Raw genomic sequence first — 16,070 nt, 5'->3', positions numbered from 1 at the left:
CAAGATAATCTTACCCTATTGATTAAAATATTGCTTGTTTTTTAGGGTAGGTGCAGCTACAATAAAAAAATCTAGAGGGTATAATGTGGTGATTCAGTTTTTCTAGAAGTATACATTGGTTTTAAGAACTAGCAATAGGCAGTGCTTTCAACGAAAGGTTTTATACTGAATACTTACTTTGAAAAGACTGTGAGTTGCTCAAATGAAAGTTGCCCTTTTGAATAGTTGTAATTTTACATGTTCTTGGGCTGCAGCAGCTGTTTACAAGACACATGAGTTCTGGGTGGGAATACAGGGGGAGGACTTTTTAATCCAAGCTGGAATTTTTGACGTATGAATAAAGCCATTAGCTTTCGTAACTTGAAAATTATTTCAGAGTGTGTATATATATAACACATCCAAGGAAGAGTGGTTGTAGCTTAGCACGAATATCAGGAAAAAGTGAAGTAAGAGAAGCACTGATTCAAATACAGGGAAAAAAGACAACAGAGTAAAGTTGGTCATTACTAAAATAAACTCTGGTGAAACTATAAAGTGGTAGTGGGGGGAAAAAAAAAAACCAAAAAACTTCTGCACCTGAAGCACTGATACTTACCATAGCTGTCGATAAATAAAAAAACCCATGTTTTGAATGCTGCTGCTAAATCTCTTACATCCTACTTGTGAAAGGGGAGAGTGTGGTTGGGCAAGAGAGAGGCACTACCCCTGGCTGGGGGCTCTGTGCTTCGGGACGGTTCCTCAGCCCAAATGAAACTGGGCTGTTGAGGGTTACCTTAAGTTGGAGAAAGTGGGGGACGTGGGAGTGGGACTTATATATTTGTTTGGCTCCCAGGAAGGGCACTTTTAAAGGATGGGAGGCTCTGACTGTTGCCTTGGCTTGAAGGGAGTGAAGACCTGTGAAAAGTCAGGAGAGGCTGAAATGAGAATTGGTTGGAGAAATCAGTGCGTGCATCTCCCAGTGGGGAAAGGTTGAAGACTGAGGTTGGTATGAGGTTGCGCTTCCAGGTAGTGTCAAGGCTGGAGTGTCCCCTGGTCACTGACCCTCAGGAAAGTCAAATCCTGCTACCGGTAGATCTTCTGCTGAGCTTTGTGGCTTTCTAGTTGGGTGTTGCAGTGATGATGAGCTGCAATGTTGTAAAGGGTAGTTAGACTTATCGTCTCAAAATCTCATTTTAAATAGTGTCCTGTTGCTTTGGACTGACTCATAGTTAAGCTGGAACAATCTTTATTTTCAGTTGCAGTATCTTTTTTGTCCTCCTCCTCTAGAGCTAATCTTCAAGACTATATAAATTGCTATTCATAAATCTTCTTATTTTGCTCCACCTTATTTCTGTTTCTGGTAATACCAAAGACCCCAGTCAAGGTCTCTTAGAGCTATGTTGTACAAACACAAGGGAGTATATGATCTCTGCCCCAGTTTGGAATAATGAGTCAAAGACTGAAGGTTCCTGTTCACTTCAAATGAAATCAAAATATCATCTGTGCCTGTTCACTAGACCTTCCAGAAAATGCAGGAAAAAACAGGCCAGAAATAAATATGAAAACTAAGAAAGTTCTGAATTACCAGGATGTGAAAATAAGAGATTTTCAAAGTGATAGGTGATGCCATTCCAGCTTTTTCATTTGCAGTTCGCCTCTCTAGTGAGTTTTGAGTCATGGGGCTCAGCCAAGCTCAGGACGGGCACGGCAGGAATTTGCAAGGAGAATCTGTCTGACGACGGTGTCATCCCCAGCACTGGTGTAGGGGAAAGGACAGACTTGCAGGAAAGGGCTGCAAGCCCATAGCCGTGAGGATGGCACGGCCCACCTTATACACATACAAAATGAAAGCTCTTATGACATCAGACAACACAAATTTACCATTAAAAAAACATTACTATATGCTGAAAGTTTGTTCCAAAACAACAAAATGTTTGAATTAATTTCTTGGGCTAAACGTTGTAGATGGTGAAGACAACACAAAAAGCTAGGTCTTTAACAAAGAACCAGAACTCAACTCTGTAGCTTTTATTTCCATTAATACTGGAAGCATTAAAAAAAAATGGACAGAACAGAGACTCTTTTACACTGCATAGCACCTTTCATTCTCTGAGATCTGGGGGGATTTTACATATTGTATCTATACAGCAGCAGAAACACGCAGCTATTGGAACATACACCTGTGGGTCTCTGAATAGGAAGTATTTGGGACTACTGCCTCCTCTTACAAAAACATCTCTTTGAATTTTAAGGGCAAGCTCAAAGCCGCTGAAGAGCTGGGATTCTCAGTATCTGTTACTATTTTATAGCAGAAATTAGCATCCCAAAGTACATTTGAAAAATGTCTGCATAAATGTCTGCAGCTAGTGGACGGGATTTCAGTTTTTCAAGTCTCAGCAACATACGCATTAAATTTGTTTCATTACTTGACTGTGTGCCTCTGTATGAGGTGAATTATCAGCCTGCTAAACCTGTAGATGGGACTGAGCAATCATCTCTGCTTAAAATCAGTTGTAAGCAAACACTAATGTGCTCCCCCCATCTGTGGGTTACTGTTGTACTGCAAACTCGTCACTGCCTGTAAATTGGTATTGGTGTAACACTTGGGAGCTTCAGCTGTGGAAAACAACATGCAAAGTCAGAACAAAACAATTATCCCTGCCATAAGGATCCTGCAGTGTCTTACCCTCCCTTTTTACAATTATTCTTCATGTTTCTTTTTCCTGATCTGAAGTTGTGCTGAGCAGTTACAGTCATCGGAGTTATCTAGTGGAGTTATCTGCACAGCACCTTGCCACTGAGCCCAAGGAGACCTTTCTCTCACTCCTTCTAGTAATACTCTCTTTTTGGATAATGCCTTTATACGGACATTAGAAGAAATTGAAAACCCAGCTTCACTTATATGAATAAAAACAGTGTCTGTCTTGCTCAGCTAGATGTGTCTTGGATCATGCCTCTTAGTGGACTGTGTTCATGAGAGATACTGGAGGCAGGCAGCTGGCAAGGCAACCTCGCATGGTGTGAAATGTACGCTAGTGTATTTGTAGGTGACTATAAAAACAACTTTTCAAGGTTAGTGTCCAGGTTTGCTGCTTCTTAGCACATGAACAAGGGTCCAAAGGCTTTTTTCTGTTTGGCTACCTTCATTATTATTATTTTCTTTTTTTATGTGTGTTTTTCTCTCCCTTAGAAACATAAGGGCTATGAAGTCTAATGTTTCATAGTTTTGCTGAAGGACATTTTGAGAGTCTCAGGAAAAATACCAAGGTGATAGAGACAGTGAGCTTTGAATGTGTAGAACAATCACCTAGAGCTAATTAGTGGTTTGTAGTTTTAACGGATAATCAAATGCCGGGTTCTTATAAGAGACTAAGTGTGTACCATATTGCTCACTCTGAGGCTTTTTACATGCCTTACACAGACATACAGACAAAACGATTGTGGAAATGAGAAAGAGTCCGCTTGCTGCAGACAGAGCAGCAAAGACGGACTTGTAGCTGGGTTTTGTTTTAAATCTGGTGCACGAATTACCTGGAATTCCCTGACTTGCTGTCTGGCTTGACCCTGCTTTGTTCGAAGCAGTCACGCAAATGTGGTAAGTGGTGTATGGTAATAGATTATACAGAGTGTACTGCCTTGCTGTGGAATAAATATTGTCCAGGACAAACTGTCTGTCCTCGTTGCCTTGGGCATGAAGCGTCAACTCATAGGTCTGAACAACTGAATTTGGGGCGCACCAGCGTATCTGTGCAGAGCTGTCTGTAACTTCCGACACCTCTCTGAGGCTCGGTGGATCTGGAACCTCATCTTCCCTTGACATGCCAGGACATAAACATAGGGATGCACTCTGAAGTTCACTGCACGGCTTCTGAAGGTGCCTGCAAGGATTGTAGTCACAGGAGGTGTACACCAGTTGCACTGGGGTTTCCGTTGAGTGTTCATTGTAATCATAGTCATCTACATAGTGTATCAGTGATCTGGTGGATGCAGGCTCTGACCGAGCATTGGTCCTCGTGGAGTTCAGCTGTGGTAGGCTCGTTTGTGGTGTACCTTCCCCAGCGTGGGTGGCAAAGGAGTGGATATAATGGTCAGTGGCACTGGGGTTTCCTGTTGCTCTAGTAGAATAATCACTAGTGGGCTGGTTGAATGGGCCTTCCTGGGGAAACGTCGCATCGGTTGTTCTGAGCTCTCCCTTTAGCTGATCTGTTTCAGTTTGACTTGTGGAGCCATAATCCAAGGAATGACTATAGAGCTCTTTGAGAAAACCTGTTGAGGTGGTTACGGACGTGAAGGAAGGGGGGTGGCTTGTGGATTCGGAAACTGCCTCCTCTTCACGGGAGGAACTGTTGGCCTTTGTGAGCATTGGCTCAGTTGGGTTGGCTGCCGTCGTGCTCATTACATTCCTCTGAATTAAGGTGCTGGTGTAAGTGTCTTTGGTTAGCAGAGCAGAGTCTGTTGTTGTTACTACAGTAGTGGCATCATAACTGGTAAGGCTGAAAGCATCGTGTTCGGGAGAGGGTGTGTTTGAATCGGGCAGCGTAACGTTTCTCTCAGACTGGCATTTACTGTAGAGCTCTAGCAGTGAAAAAGATGTTGAAGGTCTGCCCCAATCTTCCTGGGATGTGTTGCAAAAAGTCTCCCAAGCCCTGCAGAAGGGACAAGTTAGAATAGACAAGATCCACAAGAACATTACAGGTTCCTGTAAGGCTCCTTGGATGGGAACTGGCAACCTGCTGTCCCAAAACGGAAGACATGAAACCTAAACCAAAGCTAGGTTGTCTTAACGATAGTCCTGTGCTTGGCAAATGGCTTTATGCAGCACTGGGAACTTAGCTGACTGGCTTTTTGGTTTTGTAAGGTGCAGGAATATCTTTTGCCTGAGAAGAAGCATCCTTTGCTACAAGGCCTGTGGACCGTAGCAGGAGTGTCAAGGTTCAAGGCAACTTGTCATAAAGGGTCAGACTTCAATGCCACACTAGGAAGGGACCGCATGCAGAGAGATGTAACAGGGTCCCCAAAATCCTTAAGTCAGCTCGTTTAGGCAGCTGGAGCTGTGCTGACACAGGATGTGCTTTTAAATGACCAGCTTGAGTTCTTTCTTTACTCAGACACTGCATGTTTTTGTAAAGAATGTAACTGCTAAGCCCATCCTGATGAGAAACAATCTAATTTTAACAATCTACTTCCCTGCTCCCTCCACTACGTATGACAAATATTCTTGGTGGCCTTTCAAAAGGAAGACAGATCATACATATGCAAAGCACTTCTTTTAACTACAGCTTATTTTAATTAGTCTGTAAAACTGTAGGAAAGCATGGAAACAATAGGTGACAAAGGGGGCTATTTGCAAGGGGTTTTGTTGGCTGCCTGTGCTGATCTAGGCTTTGGGAATGCAAGGACAAAGAGGAAACAATTTGCTAAATATCTTGCAAAGTCTTCCAGTTCCTGCTCCCAGTGGTGGCCCATCAAGGCCACCAAGCCAGCTCATTTTTTATCTCCAGCTAATAGAGAAATATGAAATAAAGAAAATAAGCTTTTCTCACCTTAAAGTAGAATCCACAGCTAATAACACTTTATACTGTTCTACATGTGCCCATCGCATTTTTCCACATTCAAGTATAATTCAGCCATGCTTTGTCCCTGAAAGGGACTTTATTTTGCATTTCTACCTCTTGTGGAAGGGAAGAACACACCAGGAATTTGAATAACTTAGATGACAGTGAATGTTTGGTTCCCAAATAACTTACACATTTAAGTTGTGTCTGAAGAGCATTACTTTATCTCCTTGAACTCACTTACTTTTGCAGCACAACTTTCTTGGGCTTGGAGAGCAGCCAGGAGAGCTGGCAGTCGCATAAGAGAGGATTTCCGTACAAGTTGATGATGATGCCATCTGATGAATTGATATTCCAAGGATTAAAGGAACTCAGGTTACAGCTACAAGATGACAAATGCAATAATTAGCAAGCGCTGAGCTACCTTCCAAAAGCTGGAGTGTGCTTAGTATCCCAGCATGTGTAAGACACAAAGCAATATTCCCAGTTACCTTGAAAGCAGCCAGTTATCAACACCACCATTCTGCGCTTTAAAGTCCAGGCTAATACCTGCCCATCTCTCTAATCTGCACAGCGTAGCTGCTGTGTGTTAAAGCATAACAAAAGCATTGTAAGGGGATAACACATTTAGAGATGGCAGCTGGAAGGGAAAGGACCTAGCATTTGGCAAGTGTCTCCGGTGAAAAATGATCCCCTCTCTGCCATCGTGCATTCAGCTACACTTTTCTTTTCTACTATACCATTTCTCTAGCTTCTTTCTCAGTCTGCTTGTAATGGCTTGGCTTTATGCCAATCATCCTCTTAATATTAATTGCCTCTTTCATAATATAGACTCTCACCTACTAAAGTCAAATGACTAATACAGGAAGACCTTGCTTGCCTTTATTGTTAAGCTGTCCTGGCTGCAGAAAGAGTGTGATAATGTGACCTCCCTGCAGTGTGAATGCTCAGAGGATGCTCTCTTTTGTCTATGACTTTAACTGCTCCTCCTTTGTTTTTTAAGTTTGGGTCATGATTTTTAGCACTTTGAACTGGTATTCCCGCAGGTATTGTAAAGTGCTGTGTAAATTTGGTGTGGCAATCTAGTTGGGCGATGGATTCTGATTTTTTCCTTAAAGGGGTTTATTTTCCTGAAACTGTTTCCTAGAGCAAAGGAATTTGTTTTCTGAACGCTTATAATCTGGGCCTGTATTATAGAAAACTTTCAAGGTGTTCTCCAAATCTTTTTATTTATGCTGATTGTTCTGTGTGCAGTTTACCTACTCTCATTTTGATAAATCACCTTCAGACTTTTGTTTCCCTTAATATTTCAACAGGTGTGTGACATACCAAGTAAGTCACACTGATGTGTTACCTCTACAATAAGGACTAAACCATTGCTTTTACTAATGCTGAACAATAAATCTCTCGCGCTGAAAGTGGGAGGGACAGGATTTTTGACTGTTTCCAAGGTGCAGATTTTAGGAAACTGTCAGCTTTCATCCTCTGTAAAGCAAGGAATCCTCAGTGACCCGCTTCTCCTCTGCTGAGACATTGCTGTTGTAGATGTTGGAAGCATAGTCTGTTATTGCAAGTGGGCCTCAGTGGGTCTATGCTAATCTTAACAGTGCTAGATGAATTCATCCAGTGCACTGGGAGATGAGGCAGACGAGCGGGAGAGAGCACGATGGATGCGATCTCAAGCGAACAGTAACTATGCTGTTGCTCTGAGTCTCATGCCACCTCTTTGGGCTGTATCAGCTCTTCTGCTGTATCAGATCTACATCACAGGCTTTACATGGCATGTTTGAGTATGAGACAGTGTGTTTCTCCATAGCACGCAAGCCCATACCTCCTTCCTAAATATTTGATAACAAGCAAACTTTGCATAAAAATCAGCTCCCACTTTGCATAAAAATCAGCTCCCAGGCATCATGGTGCTGTGAGGCAAAGGCAACGTTAGGTAAGGAAGAACAAAAAAGACAATAACTCACTTCTCAAACGAGAGATGGCTCAGATGAGGAGCACTGTCAAATATCTCTGTCCTCACGAAACCCAGTGAGTGGGAGTCTTGACAGTTCAGCTCTCGGAGATTAGGCATGGACTTGAAGAAGTCAGTATCGAGGCTTCTTAGTCGTGACATCTTTGTCAGGTGAAGTGATCTGAGGTTGGTCAAGTCTCTGGTCCACTCTGGTTGAACTGAAGCAGAAAAAAGATTTATACCTGTTGCCTAAATAGTGCATTCCTGTAGATTTCTGCCTAAAAAAAGGTTTGAATTCATAGAGATATAAAATATCTCTGTGATCTTCTGCAGCTATTCTGTTTGGGAAAGGAATAGAACAAAAATCAATATACCAGTGTATAAACACCGTTGCAATCCCATTTTCGTAGTATTACCTGCAGGCCTGGTCATACTGTCATAGGGCAGAGGAAAAGAAGGGAAGACAGGAGGGCAATAAAGCTGGTCAGAGATATGGAAGAATCGCTTTCCTATTAGGTGAGATTAAATGAACAAGGATTTCTCTGCTCGTAGAAGCGATGGGTGGGGCGATATTTGAGAGGTCTACAGAGTCCTGACTGATGTGAGAAAGGAAAGTAACTTCTTATTTCTCCTAGCATAGGAAAAAGAGCTGAGAGGCATGAAACTGAAAGAATAGGTCTTATGCAAAAGTGCCTTTCCATCCCATGACTGAATTGTGTAACTCACTACCACAAGAGGGATTAGGCAAATTCATGGAGGAAATTTGGTGGTGTATCTCTTAAATGCGAGTTGAGGTGAAACCTAAAGTCCTGGCTGTGCCCCAGGCTGAGAGCAGCTGGGCAACCATCTAACAGCTCTCTGCCTCAGCACTGAGGCTGGCGGAGGAGGCAGACAAAAGAAAAAAATCATGCTGTAAATCGCTCAGGGCAGGGATTGTCTCACTGTGCGGAAGTATGGGCCAGTTGTGGTTGACACAGAAAGCCTCTCTCTGTGCTACTTCAATACAGCGGTATAAAGCAGAGTGTAACTGCGGGGATAAACAAAGAAAGATTTCAGCAGTGTGTCTGGAAAGAGAAATAAACTTCCTCCTGCGTGTCCCAAAACTAATCCCAGAGCTGACAGCAGGATGACTGTCAGTAGCTGACAGTGGAATTATGATGGAGATGGGGGACTACAGTGGGACAAAGGGTCCTGTTTGGTGGTGTCCGTTCTCTGCCCTTCCTTCAGGAGGCTGGTCTGCGTGAGGGTTTCCCCCCAGCAGTTACGTGACCGGCTGGAGAGTGCCTTGCATGCCTGGACCAGCTGTTGGCTGCTTTCAGCGTGGGGTGTTCCCCCTCCACCCCGGGCTCGGCCAGGATGGGAGCCATCATCCCAGCAAGGCTTCTGTTCCCCCTGGCCTGACCAAGCCCTGTGTTTACAGTGGGAAATCCAGAAACTTACTTTTCTCAAGAAAGGTCCTGCTTAGATCAAGCATGTTGATAGTATTTCCAGGCCTGTTCGCGGCCTCACTGGGAGATGTGCTGATGGCAAAAGCAGATTCCCTAATTCCTCTGCTGTCATCCTGCCCGAGCAGCGTTGCAGAGAGGTTCAGGAACTGTAGCTGAGGGTAACAAGAAAAAGCCAGCGGCTGGATTTCAATCAGTGGATTTCCAGCCAGGGACAGCCACCTCAAGTTAGGCAGGGCAGAGCTGTGGCATGATGGCACAGACGACAGCTTATTAAAGCTCAAGTCCAGGGAGAGGAGACTGCTGAGGGCTTCAGATCCCCATCTAACTGCCTGGAGATGGTTCTGCCTCAGCGAGAGCAAGCGCAGCCGTGGGAGGCTTGCTATCTCCGTGCCATTCACCTCTTCTAAGAGGTTGTTGCTGAGATCCAAGGTCTCCAGGGCCTCTGGAAGGCAGACGGGGAAAGCTGTCAGGCTGCTGTTGGTCAGCTGCAGGGTGATCCAGGTCCTGTTCTTCCGATCCTCACAGGACATGCTGGTGAGATTAACGTTCTCCCAAGAGTCTTCCTGAGTCAGCTGGAAAAAGGTGGTGACGTCCCTGGATGCTGCAGGCTCTGCTCTGCTCACCGGGCCCGACACCGTGTTCCCCACCAGCAGAGAGAGGATGAGCAAGCGTGAAAACATCCTTCTCCTAAGTGGCTTGCAATTAACTTGCAAGATCTGTTTGGTTTTTGTTTCAGGGAGGGGAAAACAAAACATCAGCATTAAGAGCTAAGTTAAATCCCTCCAGGCAGCTACAAGCTATCTAGAAGTGAAGTCCTTTCCTATTGCATTCAGACAGCGGAAGTGATAATTAATGTCTCTTCTGTAATTAAGCCTAAGTAAACATCAACCCTCGGGGACAGAAGTATCAAGCGATCTTAGTCTAGGCATACCTACAGTTTTTCATGCAGAAAGCAACCAGGTTGTATCACGTGTCTGGTTCCCACGCCAGTCCCCTCAGTACCACTCTGGCACCCAGAAAAGCAGCAGCACAGGAGGTGGGCTCCCCGCTCCTCCTGCTACTGGACAAGCTGCAGCAGAGCTGCACTTTGAGATTCGCCCCCCTCCGCTGCTCCTGACCCGCTGGCAGTGCCCCGGAGCCTGTCTGCCAGGCGGTGGCAGGGCTGGGGCCCTGCTGCAGGTGGGTGCCACACACATGGTGCACACTACAGCTCTTGGGGAAAGGATCTGCTGAAAATGCAGCTCCTGAACCACATTTCCGTGAAAGTGGTCAGAAACTAAGAGGATGCTCCTGGATCCAGGCCCCAAAGGCCTAGGTACCAAGAAGCATGTTACTCAGTGTTACAGTTCCCTCTGTGCTCCCTCCTGGTCCCATCCTAGCTTTGTCGTTGTCATTTAAAAAAAGAAAGAAAGAAATCCTAAATTACTTGTCTAAGGCTGTGCAGGTAATCTGTGTCAGAGGAGGGAATTAACCACAGCCCAAAACTAGTGCTTTTCGTACTGAGCTGTCTTTTGTGCTGCCAGGCATCATAATGATCATTCTTCATCCAAAAATATATTACAGTGTAGGGGGGTGACTGAAGCCCTATGTAGTATGAAATATCTCAGACTTATTCTAAACCTTTATAGCTACTTGCTGTTCCCTGAATGGTGCCAGGTCTTGCCCAGACCGTCAGCTGTTGCTACCATGCCAGGTTTTAAGCAGGGGCCAGCAAAATAGTATAATTTGGTTGCCTGTGTCCCTTTTGTCATCTGGAACCGGGCAAGAGCTGAGCGGCCTCAGGGCTTCCTGGTCACCGGAGCTGCTGGATTCCCAGCACATGGCAGGGAGAGGATGGGAGGAATTGGAGTGCTGGATCCCGATTTTAGATTTAATCTTAGTCTCTGGCTCTAAACCGCATCCGCTTGCACGTACCTGTCCAGAAGTCCTGATGCCTCGTGCCTCCGCTCTGCGTGGCTCCGATTGCCTGGCCTTGATTTTATACACTTCGGTGACTCAGCCGAGAGCGTGAAATGCCTCTTCTCTGTTCCCAGCTTTCCCTGCTCACGGCTCTGCCCACAAGCACAGGCGAGGTTTGTTTCAGGCTCGCTCCCCCGCATCCAGCTTTCCCCTGCCTGGAGAGGGGGTGGCTCCAGGCAGCTTTCCCGCTCCCTTGGCGCTAGCGGGAGGAGGGTGGGAGGGCTCTTATTTCCCAACACTCAAGCAGGGCTGCTCCGTCTGTCTTTGTCTAAGCAGAGGGGGGTAAAAGGAAAAGATCAGTGGCTGTAGTCCCAACTCTCCCGTCTTCCACTGACAGGGGGGAAGGGAGGGGAATTATTGTGTTTCTTTGCTGACAGGTCACGGTGATGTAAAGCTAAGGCTCTCTCTGCTGACATGGGCTTTGGTCGCTCTCTAGGTGCCAATAAAAGGCTTCAAGTGTTTTTATTTCTCTCTAAGGCTCTTGCACTTGGGAGTAAGTCCTGGAAATAGTCACGCAGGACAAATGACTTTTCTAAGGAGGCCCTTAGGAAATGTCAAAAGCGAAGCTCTCACCTGCCGCTTCTGCAGAGACGAATTCTCTCGGCCGATGGAGAGGGCCTGTGGCATCTCACGCTGTGCGTGACGGATATGGGAGGCCTCTCCCAGTCCCACTGTGCGTGGGTTGTGATCTCCGTTCTGCATCTGCTGTACTGCGTGGCTTGGGAGAATTCCCTTCCCGCTCTGTCTCTCATCCTTTGCTGGATAAGTAAGACTGCCAATGTAAAACTTCTCCCACCAAGGGACCTGCCCTGAGCTGGGTTTCTCAGCATTCCCACAATTCAAATAATAATTAGGCTGCTCAAGAGCTGCAAGTAAAGCCAGGAACTGGAAAGGGATGAATTGATAGAGATTGTTCCAAAGTAAAAGTAAAAGGGTGGTTGTTCAGTTGCTACTATAAGACAATTAACGATTAAAATTTCCAGGGAGAACGGTAGTCAGTGCTTTTCATTTATCAGGACAACAAAACAGATCCATGACATGAAGGCAACACAGACCTGTATGCTTTGGTGCTAAAGTGCAGATAAAGGTCTTGCTTACCCAAAAACCTTGAGTCTGCATGTACGCAGACCTTATCTATTGACCGTGTCAGTGTCATTCATTATCTTGGTGGGGAAAGAGCCTTGAAAAACACCAGAACATCCACAGAGCAAGATACTGTCTTTTAGTAGGACTCTCTGGAGCCGTTGGTGTTCCCTTGGAGGCTGGGCGAGATGTACATATTGTTCCCGTGTGGAATGGCTCTAAGGCAAGATAAATAGTTTCCCAAATGAGGGGCTAATCCCACAGATTAACCCAGCTGGAGCAGCTCGCAGGCCTGCGCTTCGGGCAGCGTGCAGGCCAGGCACGTGCGCACCAACAGGTAGCTTCAGAGATCTGCACTCTGCTAGGTTCAGAGGGCAAATTGGAGCAGGTTAAAAAAATCTGAAGAATTTGGTATAGTAGGAGGAAAGTCCAGCCCCTGCCAGGCCGGTGGCTTTGCAGACCTGCTGGCTACCAAGCTCCTCTCTGAGAAGCTGGGGAGCAGGGACGTGGCCTTACTTTGCCTTGGGCTACCAAGTACCTGGGTTGGGTTTGCTGCCGTTAGCTCAGGATTTACAGACAGTAAATTTTCATTGGTTATTTTATTGTTTTTAATCCTTTAAAAAACTGCTCCATGAAACCTGGTGAGCCAAATGCTGCCTTACTTTTAATGTGTTCAGCCTTACTGACTTCATTTTGGAGACTGAGACAAGCAGTCTTGTAAGGCTGGAAAAGTGGCCCAGCAAGTGGGCCGCTCATTTCAGGGAAGGTGGAAGGGAGGTGGATTCTTTGCCCAGAGGCGCTTGATTTCAGAGTGATACAGAGAACCTCTTGCAAGAAGCAGAGCCCCCTTGGAAAATAAGCTTTTTTAATCTTTATTTTCCACCTTTGTTTCTGCTTTTTGGATGCCCAGTTTTTGAGGCAGGCATTTTATTTTCCCATCTCTTTGCCTAGCTGCAAACTCATCATCTGGAATACTACTGCCATGGTACTACGTCTCAAAGAGCTGCCCAGGTATCGGTGAAGGTTTCCCAGGGCGCACAGCAGCCCTCTTTCACTAGTTTCTTTGAAATCATCTGGTAGCAGCAGGCAGAGATTTCCCCTTCGTGAATCACTTTGGCCTGTTCTCATGTTGCTGTGTTTCTTCAGGTTATTCTTCTTTTTCCTACTTTTCTAAGAGTTTCAGTGGCAACCTGGGGGATCGTTTAGTAAAGGCAGGCATTTTTGTCAGCCTTTTCACATGGATGATGCACAAAGAGCTGAACCAGACGCCCCCTCCCCGGGGCTGATTCAGTGCTGCACAAAACCCCTCTGCCTGCAGGAATGCTTGGGATGAGCTCTGCATTCCTTAGTGACACGGAGATAAGCGGAAGCATGGGGAGCACAGGAGAAGGCGAGGATGGTACCAGGCTGTAAAGTTTAAGAGATGAATGTTTCTTGCTGGCCGTGATCCAACTGATGAAGAATGAAACTATCCTGAAAAAATCTGGAGAATGGCTTTTAAGGCCAACAAAAGAAAGGAAGACTTTTGCAGGTCAGTTCACAGAACAAACTCAGGGAAGACATTTTCCCACAGAGAACAGGGAGAGACTGCAAGAACAGGATTATTTAGCCTGAGGTTTCAGAAAACGATGGGGTGTGTGCGTTGTCCGCTGCAGTAATGCATTCTGAAGGCAGCGGTGAAATCCCCTATGGAATTTGTTGTGAGTGAGAACAGACAGCTGCCATCTGACATGGGTAGTGTTTTACCCTGACCTGACTTTGGTTTAATTAAGCACCACGTACAGAATAGGGTTGCAGCTGAGCTGAGGTATTAGTTTCCTAAAGGATTTTGTTTTCATCTAAACAACATTCCTGTCCAGGATTTTGTCTCTGCATTGCGAAATTTCAGGGCAGACGCCCTTGTCCTGCTTTCACTCTTTCTGTAAAACACCTCACACATCTGGCACTGTGCAATTGGTAACTTGGTTACTACAGACCACTGAGCCTATGGTCTTTAACCCTATGTATAAATCAGGTGGGACGAACAAGCGAAAGCCAAGTCTAACCGGGTCATTGCATGCGTAAGGGAGGGTGTGGTACCCCGTGCGCATTAAGGGGAATGGCTGGAGTCTGGCTGGGACACGCTCCGTGATACGGGGTGGGATGAAAGATGACTCCCGGCTGTGGCTGGCCCCGAGCTGGGCTGGCGCCCGTGCCAGGCAGAGCAGGCGGGTGCAGGCCTCCTCTCAGGAGCTGCTCACTGTGTCCACCCTGGAATTACGGAGGTGCAGGAGTGCCCTGGGTCATGCCTTCCGGCTCCCACCTCTCCAGGGGCTGCCTGGAGGAAGCAGAGCTACAGTCATTGCCCCCATGCAGCACTGAAAGCAGCTGGATAAAACCAGACTCCTTTCCTAAGTGTTCCTTACCTGTCGTGGAAAAACCTTGCAAAGTGAGTGGAGCAAGGAGAGATAGCTGATGATCTAGAGAAACATGAAGACAGGACAGCAGCAAGGCATCGTTCCCTTAAAGCTAAAATGGCAAGGGTGGGGCTTGCAGCCGGCCGGGATGAGCTGGCAGAGCTCCTCCCTGTAGAGCAGCGGGAAATCTTTACTCGAAAGGCAGTGACACATGGAGTGAGACTGAGGGAGGGGCAGGAAAGAAAAAGGAAATATTTGATAGTTTCTCTGAAATCCCAGCCCCGACATTTGGACTGCAAGTAGGTGTGTTTGCTTAGCAGTAAAATGCGCCACACACTCTGCTAATGAGAACTACATTCAAAGTTCCCGTATCTCTGCGTGGATGTGTTCAGATCATTTAGACAACGGGTAGCAGCTACAGGGCTTCCCTGCAACGGTCGTGTGACAAGCTCTGCTCCGAGAGCGGCAAGCACAGGGCTGTGCTGCCCAATGAACAATTTAAGGGAGTCTGTCATTGCCAAATGAGGGGCTCTAATGCGGGCATGGGCACGATCCTGACTGCAACTCAGTAGCCAAAGTGGAGTCTGAGTCTGGAAGAGGGCTGCCAGTGGAAGAAGTGCTGGCACCAAGGTGTGCATCCAGCTCTCCCACAGCACCCTTGGGCAGGTTTTAAATATTGCAAGTGTTTGGACTTGGACTATCCCTTATAGGTGGTTCTCACACGCTGAGGAAAATACTTGGCCTGTGTCAAGCAAGTGAGATTAAGTCCTCTACTGAAGGAAAACTGGATGGTCCCTCAGCCTCTGTGTAAAAAGTGCTGAGGAGAGAGAAGTACAGAGGGCTGGGAAGCAGGCTGGATCAGCTCTTTCTTTTGCAAAATGTAAAGCTATAGTTTGTTTAAACTGGCACAATTCGGGAGTGATTCTACTGCAGCGTACTGACAGGCACTGGAGAAAAGCAGAGGACATGACAGAAAAATCAGGGCTATCCAGTCCCAGTGATGGTTAAGAATTATGCAGTGATTTCTGCAACATCTCTTGGTGATATGACACCACCTGTCCATTTTATTTCTTTAGATATGTGAAACCAGTTTTGGTTTGTCCAGCAGTTTCATGCATCCTCCTAGCTTCATTCTCTCCTTGCTTTACTGACCACTATGCATTGCAGGGCAGAACCAAATTTCTTTCAGCTCCCTGGATGCGTGTGGCTCCCTCCAGCAGGCAGAGCTGGCTGCTACAGATCTGGTTCCTCAGGCACAGTACCACCGAGTCATCTCTTTGCATTCTGCATTACATACATCAGTAAGATCATTTCTGCAGGCATTTCAGCTCCTAACTCATGAACAAGTTTAGTTTAGTCAGATGTCACAGTAAAACAGAGTAACAGGGACAGAAAATAGGAAGGCCTACACTCAGAGGCCTTTTTAACAAGCAAATAATTTCAAATAGTACATAAAGCATTTTTTTCAACCTGGAAATTAACAAAGTTCCTCAAAAGATCAACGTATTGAATCCAGTTTTGCCAAGATTAATGCTTTGGTTTTGGTGTCTGGTAGCTCCTCTGGCTTTAAGGGAACTACTTAAGTGGATGAAGGTAGACACGGGTGCTACATTTTTGAACAATGGTGTAATCAGTACTTGGGTTGTGATAGCTCAGTCTGCAGGACTTTGGAACACTGATGGAATGTTTT

The 16,070-nt window shown here is 46.0% G+C and overlaps 1 protein-coding gene across 1 annotated transcript; it reads right to left on the bottom strand.

Moving 5' to 3' along the window:
* Positions 1-1,992: 1,992 nt before the first annotated feature.
* On the bottom strand, positions 1,993-10,937 carry LRRN4 (leucine rich repeat neuronal 4). The gene is made up of 5 exons (XM_009822028.2): positions 10,857-10,937; positions 8,935-9,658; positions 7,508-7,712; positions 5,779-5,916; positions 1,993-4,625 (listed from the first exon to the last, which is right to left on the bottom strand). Exons 2-5 carry the CDS (start codon positions 9,620-9,622, stop codon positions 3,293-3,295), a joined length of 2,364 nt encoding a protein of 787 aa, XP_009820330.2. The 5' UTR covers positions 9,623-9,658; positions 10,857-10,937; the 3' UTR covers positions 1,993-3,292.
* Positions 10,938-16,070: the final 5,133 nt, after the last annotated feature.

This window comes from Gavia stellata, chromosome 23 (genome assembly GCF_030936135.1).
Source record: "Gavia stellata isolate bGavSte3 chromosome 23, bGavSte3.hap2, whole genome shotgun sequence".
Taxonomy (NCBI): Eukaryota; Metazoa; Chordata; class Aves; order Gaviiformes; family Gaviidae; genus Gavia; species Gavia stellata.
Note: the sequence above shows the minus strand (reverse complement) of the source record. Positions and strands in the feature narration are given on the sequence as shown.